At 46.3% G+C, this 7,664-nt stretch overlaps 1 protein-coding gene across 3 annotated transcripts in view; it reads left to right on the plus strand.

Moving 5' to 3' along the window:
- INO80 (INO80 complex ATPase subunit) overlaps window positions 1–6,623 on the plus strand; it is a 64,386-nt gene extending 57,763 nt beyond the window's left edge. For all 3 annotated transcript variants that reach the window (XM_033062631.2, XM_033062630.2, XM_033062632.2), the window contains exons 33-36: window positions 280–435; window positions 1,521–1,680; window positions 3,869–4,069; window positions 4,660–6,623. In XM_033062631.2, the coding sequence (XP_032918522.1) occupies window positions 280–435; window positions 1,521–1,680; window positions 3,869–4,069; window positions 4,660–4,877 (735 nt within the window). In that variant the 3' untranslated portion in view covers window positions 4,878–6,623. The remainder of the gene's footprint in view (window positions 1–279; window positions 436–1,520; window positions 1,681–3,868; window positions 4,070–4,659) is intronic.
- Window positions 6,624–7,664: the final 1,041 nt, after the last annotated feature.

Here is a 7,664-nt window from a genome sequence, read left to right on the forward strand (position 1 = left end):
AGGAACTAGAAATCAAGGTTATTTTATAAGATAAGAGTAATGTTCCATTATCCCAGCTATTTTATGAAGTAAAACAAACAAAACCCTTCTGAAATCTAAATAAGGAGCATTAAAGGGATCTGTTATCATCTGTTTCCTTCAGAAACCTGTTCTGGGAAATTCTTCATGTGGCATTCCTTGAGTTAAAGTACTGCACTAGATTTTGAGATTTTGGGTTGCTTGTTCCCATTCTTTTGTTTTATTGCCTTTTCATTCCTGGTATTACTTGATTTATTTCAGAAGAAGAAGGAAGATGAATTGGATGGGAAGAGAAAGAAAGAGAACATGAACCTTGTGATCCCATTTGTTCCCTCAGCTGATAACTCCAACCTGTCTGCTGATGGAGATGACTCTTTCATTAGTGTAGACTCTGCCATGCCCAGTCCTTTCAGTGAGGTAAGACTCACCACTGCTTTAACCACATACTGTTTCAGTTGTGACCCTAGATCTTGTATGATTCTTGCTGTCTGTTACTTTAGCTCTTGTAGAGTTTTGAGTACGTGGGGAAGTGATGTATCTTAAAGGTGAACCATGCAAATGAAATCAGTTTATTGAAAATGCAACAGCTGCTAATAAGCTGCCCTACAACTCCTCATGTTATTTGACATTCTATTACTCCCCTCTTCCTTTACTCTCTGCCTCCCTTTTCTTACAGTGAATTTATTCCTTGGCTTTCCTCCTTTCCAGTCTGTGAAAGTTTTCCACTCGTACCTGGAGTCCCGCTTACCTTTTTCCTTCTTTCTTGTCCCTTTTTCCTGCCTTTCTCATGCTCACATTTATAACCATGTGCCCTCTCCCATGCCAATATCTTTCATAGCAAGAACATTCTACTTCTGAGCCAAACAGTATCCCTCAAATAGCTCCTTGACATTCAGTGTCTTTGTAAGTACCCCTCACTAGTCTCATCTGTCTACACCTCTGCTTCCTCACTTGCATCAGGTTCTGAATTATTGTGGTTCTTCTCCTCTGGAATTTAAATTAAAAATTCTCAGTGGACGCATCTTATTTTCCTTCACCTGTGTGTAAAGAATTGCAAACTGGTTTTAGCAGCAGGTGTATTTTGTTCTGTGCTGTGTCAATTAAGATTTCTGTATTGTACTGTTCCTTTATTGATCAAGATTTTTATTAACAGTAGTAGTGGGTTAAGAATCCTATTTTCTCATTTGCAGTTGAAAATGCACAGTTGAACAGCAATTTACTTAAATCTCTGCTGAGCCCATTAGTCTTTTGCTTCATAACTTAGCATGTATTTTCATTAATTGAAGATAAATAGTGGGTGGAGTTTAAATAAGGCTGCTCGGCATGTAAATAAAGTGTGGTATGATCAGGCAGATGATGTATCCTGCTCATGCTGCCATTGTAGAGGAATGGGAAAGAGCAAGTACCAATTACTTGTGGTTGTATGGGTTTTGAAGATCTTACTGTCTTTGTGCTCTTTCTTAACCTGAGAAGCTAATGGTTTTGTTCTCTGTCACATTTAGATATCCATCAGCAGCGAATTACATATGGGCTCTATCCCTCCTGATGAGAGCAGTAATGATATGCTTGTGATTGTGGATGATCCGGCTTCTTCAGCACCTCAGTCAAGGGCAACAAATTCTCCTGCTTCCATTACTGGCTCAGTTTCAGACACCGTGAATGGTAAGTACTCTTGCCTTGATTTATTACTAGCATTTATTAAACCTTGACTTCGCATGACTAAGTGACAGGTTTTCTGCATTTTACTCAGGATATATGAATCGTTGGCAAGATTTGAGGAAAAATAATTGCCTTTTCATTGCAAAGTTACTTCTGATTTGATAGGAAATACCTGTTTATAGTCTGTCATTCACTTACCTCTTTTCTGTGTTAGTTACTTCAAAACGTTGTGTCCTTTGTTCCTATGTTATGGAGGGCTCTTCCTGTCAGTGTGTTGCCAAATTACAGGCAACCACAGAATTCTTAATCTCTAATGTTTTCCTTGAATTTGCTGTTGGGTTGATAATTAGTTCTCTATCTCCAGTGGGTGGTTGGAGCAATTTTTTCAAGTGCAATGTAGTTTTAAATAATGTAAACTGGTTTTAATTACTGTAGTTTTCAGAATCATAGTTCTTGACAAGTTTCTTCAGAGATAGCAGATGGATGATAACTGCATCTCCATGTTCAAATAAGAAAATTCATCGTCCTGAAGTAAACTCAGAATCCTCCATCTCTTTGTAGATTGGATTCATAATAACACAAGTAGTTGCGGTTAATAAGATACTGTTGCTGAAGGGTGACGTTTTGTATACGTACAGTAATTTCACGAATACAAGCCGCACCAATTTGACCAAAATTTTGGTGGAAACCCAGAAGTGCGGCTAATATTCCGGGGCGGCTAATCTATTAACAAAATTCTAAAAGCTGCCAACACGGAAGTGAGAGCCCGCGGCAGCCCCAAGCCAAGCTGGAGCCCGGCCGGCCCCGGCAGAGGTGGGAAAGCCTGGCAGAGGCGGGGCCAGCAGTGTCGGGGGCGGGCGGCAGAGCCTGAGCCAGCAGGGCGGGGCAGGGAGGGCGGCAGAGCCTGAGCCAGCAGGGCGGGGGAGCCCGGGAGAACTGGGGCTAGCAGTGCAGGGGAGCATGGCAGAAGCAGGAAGGCCGGCGGGTGGGGCTGCCTGGCAGCGGGGGAAGCCCAGCATAATCGGGGCCAGCAGCGTGGGGGAGCCCGGCGGTGCGGGGGCCTGCAGTGCCGGCCAGGGCGAGGAAACGCGGCGGCGGTGCAGACGGGAGGGGGCGGCCGGCGAGCCTGGTGGCGGCGGCGGCAGCCCTGCCGGCGGGGCGAGCGAAAGCGGCGCTCGCGAAAGCGCCGCCGCGAGCCGCGAAAGCGCCGCTCGCGAAAGCGCCGCCGCGAGCCGCGAAAGCGCCGCCGCTCGCCGCGAAAGCGCCGCCGCTCGCCGCGAACCGCGAGCCGCGAAAGCGCCGCCGCTCGCCGCGAACCGCGAGCCGCGAAAGCGCCGCCGCTCGCCGCGAACCGCGAGCCGCGAAAGCGCCGCCGCGAGCCGCGAACCGCGAGCCGCGAAAGCGCCGCCGCGAGCCGCGAACCGCGAGCCGCGAAAGCGCCGCCGCGAGCCGCGAACCGCGAGCCGCGAAAGCGCCGCCGTGAGCCGCGAACCGCGAACCGCGAGCCGCGAAAGCGCCGCCGCGAGCCGCGAACCGCGAACCGCGAACCGCGAGCCGCGAAAGCGCCGCCGCGAGCCGCGAAAGCGCCGCGGGGCGGGCGCGGCGCTCGCGAGGCGCGGCGCGGGGCGAGCGAAAGCGGCAGCGGGGCGGGCGGCGAGCCCGGCGGCGGCAGCCCTGCCAGCCGGGCGAGCGAACGCGGCAGCTGGGCGGTGCTGACGGGAGAGGGGGGCCAGCGAGCCCGGCGGCGGCGGCAGCACCACCCGGCCAGCCCCGCCGAGCCGTGGCGCTGAGCTGGGCCACCCGGCCCCGTCGGCAACCATGAGCGGGCCGAGCCTGCCTGGCCCCGCCCCGAGCCAGTAAAGCCCGCTATGCCGCGATCCTCTTACTAATTGGCCAATTTGTGAAAGCTGCGCACGGATTCTCGCGACGAACGAAAGTGCGGCTAATATTCGGGGTGCGGCTTATCTATTGACAAAGACAGCAACATTGTCAAGGCACCGGGGGTGCGGCTTATAATCCGTGCGGCTTGTATTCGTGAAACTACTGTAATTTCTTTCCATGAGACCGCTGCTTGCTCACAGTGCCCCTGTTACTGTAAATGCCACATAGTATTAATGTAACCCATGTGCAACTTTGATGCTGCACTCACTTGTGAGGCATGTGGAAAACTGTACATCCTTTCCTTGTTCAGGTGTTTCAATGCAAGATACTGCGAGAGGCCAGTCCAGTCGAAACCGGGGTCGTCCCAAAGCTGGCTCCAAAGGTGGTACTGGGAAGGGCAGGAGCCGGAAGTCGATAGCGGGGAGCGCAGCGGCGATGGCGGGGGCCAAGGCGGGGGCAGCAGCCGCCTCTGCGGCAGCGTACGCAGCCTACGGGTACAACGTCTCCAAAGGTACGTGGGGCAGGGCAGGCACCAGCACAGAGCACGGCCAACGAGAGCTTGTGTGACGGCTGCTTGCAGCCTGTCAACAGATAGGCTAAAAGTGGTGTGTTGTTGGCATTACTCATCCATTATATTCTGAGATGCAGGCAGTACAAAGTGGGACATGGTAAGGGTATGAGTGGATAGCCAGTTTTACCTTGGATTACCTTGAGTTTTGTCTGCCCTTTCAATTATCTCATACCAAATACTTTTCCTCTTTTTTTTTTTTTGGTTGGTTTTGAGGTTTTTTTATGTGGTGTTCAGACAGATCAGATAGTGTTGTTTATGCCATGGCTATGTCTGTGGTTTTCCTGCGTTGCATCATGTTGAAGTTAAAGTATCGCATGGTGATTGAGCTACAGCTTTACACTAGCTGGAGATAGCCCAGGGTATAACTGTAAGATGTTTTGCATCTTAAAGACATCCCTCTTCATTGCACTGTCTTAAGTCATGAAAACATAGTAGTCTTAGGACTGATAGTTAATACATTGTCTGCTGTTGAAGAACTACAAGTGGAATGATATACTCATGTAGAATGTGATTTTCTTTTTCATTGCTAGGCATGTCTGCAAGTAGCCCTCTACAAACTGCAATCATTCGGCCTTCTGGACTTGCAGATTTTGGACCTTCAAATGCCTCTTCTCCCCTGAGCTCCCCTTTGAGCAAAGGAAACAATGTCTGTGGGACCTCCAAAAGTTTAAACCTGACCAGCAGTCTCATATCAGAAACTTCAATTCGGAAGCAAAGCAAAGGTGCCCACACCTCAGGTGGTCGGTAGTAATTTTGAACCCCCAAAGCTTGTCTGAACTGTGTTGGCTTTCAGAGTAGACCACCCTGCCAGTCAAAGGCATGCTAACAAATGCCTTGTTGCTGTCCAGCACATGTGTGGAAAGAAAATCAAAGCACAGTGGGAGTGGGTGGTTGATGTGAGCACTTTGATTATGTGTATTCCAAAAAACTATCTTTGCAGACTCTGCAAGAAGGAGGGAAGGGAGTCTGGGGTAAGAAAGCATCCAACTACTCCATGCAATATCCTGCAGCTGTGTGTGCTTGAAGTCACACCAATATACTTCCTCTCTTGTAGCCTGAGGTGGAGCCCAGAATTAATTTTGTCCTATGAAATCAGTATCTGAACCCCAGGAGAATCCTGTAGAGTCACAAGACATTTCTGTCCTGGCAGCTGGTCAGTGAACATGCAGGAGTAATTGGGGGTTATACTGAAGGTGACGTGTGATCAAAAAAATTATTGGCTTCTTCTGTTGTGGGTCTCTGGGTTCTTTAAAGACTTGAAATTCAAAGGAAGGTGTCTCAGGTGGTTTCCAGGGAGCGGACTCTTTTCAGCAGCATTTGTCAGGAAGATGTTGAGAGCTGCAGAACACAGGGAGTGCTGTCAGGCCTCGTGAGACCAGCAGCACAGCCTCTACTTCACACAGTGGAAGAAACCACAGGCCAGTGATTGGTTCTCATCAGCACGAACACTCACCATGTTCAGAATGATTTCTCTCATTTTTGGGGTGCACAGAACTCTTAAAAACTTGGAAACAAAATAATGCTCTATTTGTACAAATCTCGAGAAGGAGGAAAAGGAAGTGCTGAGGAGGAGTTTGTGCTGCTTCTCTCACTGTGTTGTAGCAGCACGTGGATCTGCAGCTTGCAGTGCTGTGAGAGGAGCAATGAAAAACAATCCTGAGTGAGAGAAAACTGTGCCATTCCCCCTTCCAGCCAAATTCTGGGAAAAAATTGTCTCATATGCCAGCCATCCCATTGACTGTTGTTGCAGTGTGTTTTCCCTTCATCTTTGTGATCATCACACTTACTGGCGTGGTTGAGTTCACCGCAGTGTGCGGGCAGTAGCCGTGTCCCATGAGGCTGATAGAAGGCAGTGCTGCCAGCACCCATCCGTGTTCTTGTTCCCTGGTTGCTCCTTCCCCATTCTTGATGCACAAACCCTGCCCGTAGCCCCTTGCTTTGCTGTAAGCGTTGTCTGCATTGCACTGAGATTTAGGTGTGGGACATTTGTTCTGTCTCACACATTGAATTAAGAGGCTGTTCTGCCGGGCACTTTCATCCCTTGAGAGAAGCAAGTTGAGTTGCAGGTCTGGGCTGTGACAGTGGAAGATGATTTCTTTTTTTATTATTATAATTTTTTTCTGACCCCAAATCCTTTGCCTGGCGTCCTACAGTGTAGAGCGAGTGCTTCCTGTTGGTTCTGCCTCTAATTTGCACACCTGAAAATAGCAGAACTGAGCTTAGTTAGATTGATTTTTGAACAGATTTGCAGGGGATAATTGAGGGGGAGGTGATGTTTAATTAACTCATGAAGACTTCCCCCTTCCCCTTCTATTCACATGTATATATGATATTTAGAGGGAATCAGACAAATGCCAAGCCTTTTTTTCTCTTTGAATGTGCTGTCTATTTTTGTAACTGAACTTGTACATATGTATAAAGAGAGACACATCTTTCTTTTACTAACTGGAGGAGAAAATCTTAAATAAAATGGAGTGAGATAATTTTATGTAAATCAGTGTCTTTGTGGTTTTTATGCATGTAGCTGTATGAATGAGAGGATTAGGGAAGAGAGCATGGAGGGCTGTGCATCTGGAAGTGCTTCTGGAGACAAACACTGCTCAATGTAAAGCTCTAGAGTGTCTGTGCTCTGCCAAGTATCATGTTTGTAACCTTCTTCAATTACAACTGTACCCTTATCACATGTTTGTATTCAGTGATTACCTCATAATCTATTTTGGAGTAAGTATGCAGCAAGTCACAAGAAAACAGAAGCAACTATAATATATATAATTACACAGTACCTGAACTTCAGTGGTTGAATTCGGTACAGTTGATTGTTGAGACATCATTCTCTTACAGTTATTTCTTATTTTTTTCCTTTTTTTCTTTCCAGTGGGAGTTAAAAGGACTTTTTTATGCGCTGTCTTGATTTCCCAAATGCTAGACAGTTGCATTGATTTATTATCCAAAGCGGAGAGAAAAAAAAATTATAATTTGAAAAACTTGCAAAAATGTAATATGTACTGTTGCATGCTATACTTTTGGAAGATTAAATTATTGATATTTAAAACATTGATAAGTATAAAAATGAAAATATGTATATAAGAGTATAAATCTATTTAGAATCTATTTATAAAATAAATTATTAAATATATTTAACATAACATAAAATTTTAAAATATTAAAAATAATTTAGTTTTCAAGAGAAATGCCAAATGACATCACAAGTTGTGGCAAAAGCAGTGGTAGCTTGCACAGTTTGTGTCAGGCTGAGAAGTTCAGGAAGATCTAACAGTTGTAAAATAAATGAACTGCTAGATCATATTCAGTACAATTGCTATAGGACATTAAATTTCAACATTCTTGGTATTATGCATCATAGAAGAAGGGATTCTGTAATAGTAATCAAGAAATTGGGAAAAATCATGTGATGGCTGTCCTAGTCTAATTTCTTGTTTTGGGGAAGAATGTAGTGTTATAAAGGCAAAGACTGGGTAGAGGTATTTTTGTAATTAATACCTGGGGGAACACTTCTGTTGAAGTGAAATGGGTG

This window comes from Catharus ustulatus, chromosome 6 (assembly GCF_009819885.2).
Source record: "Catharus ustulatus isolate bCatUst1 chromosome 6, bCatUst1.pri.v2, whole genome shotgun sequence".
Taxonomy (NCBI): Eukaryota; Metazoa; Chordata; class Aves; order Passeriformes; family Turdidae; genus Catharus; species Catharus ustulatus.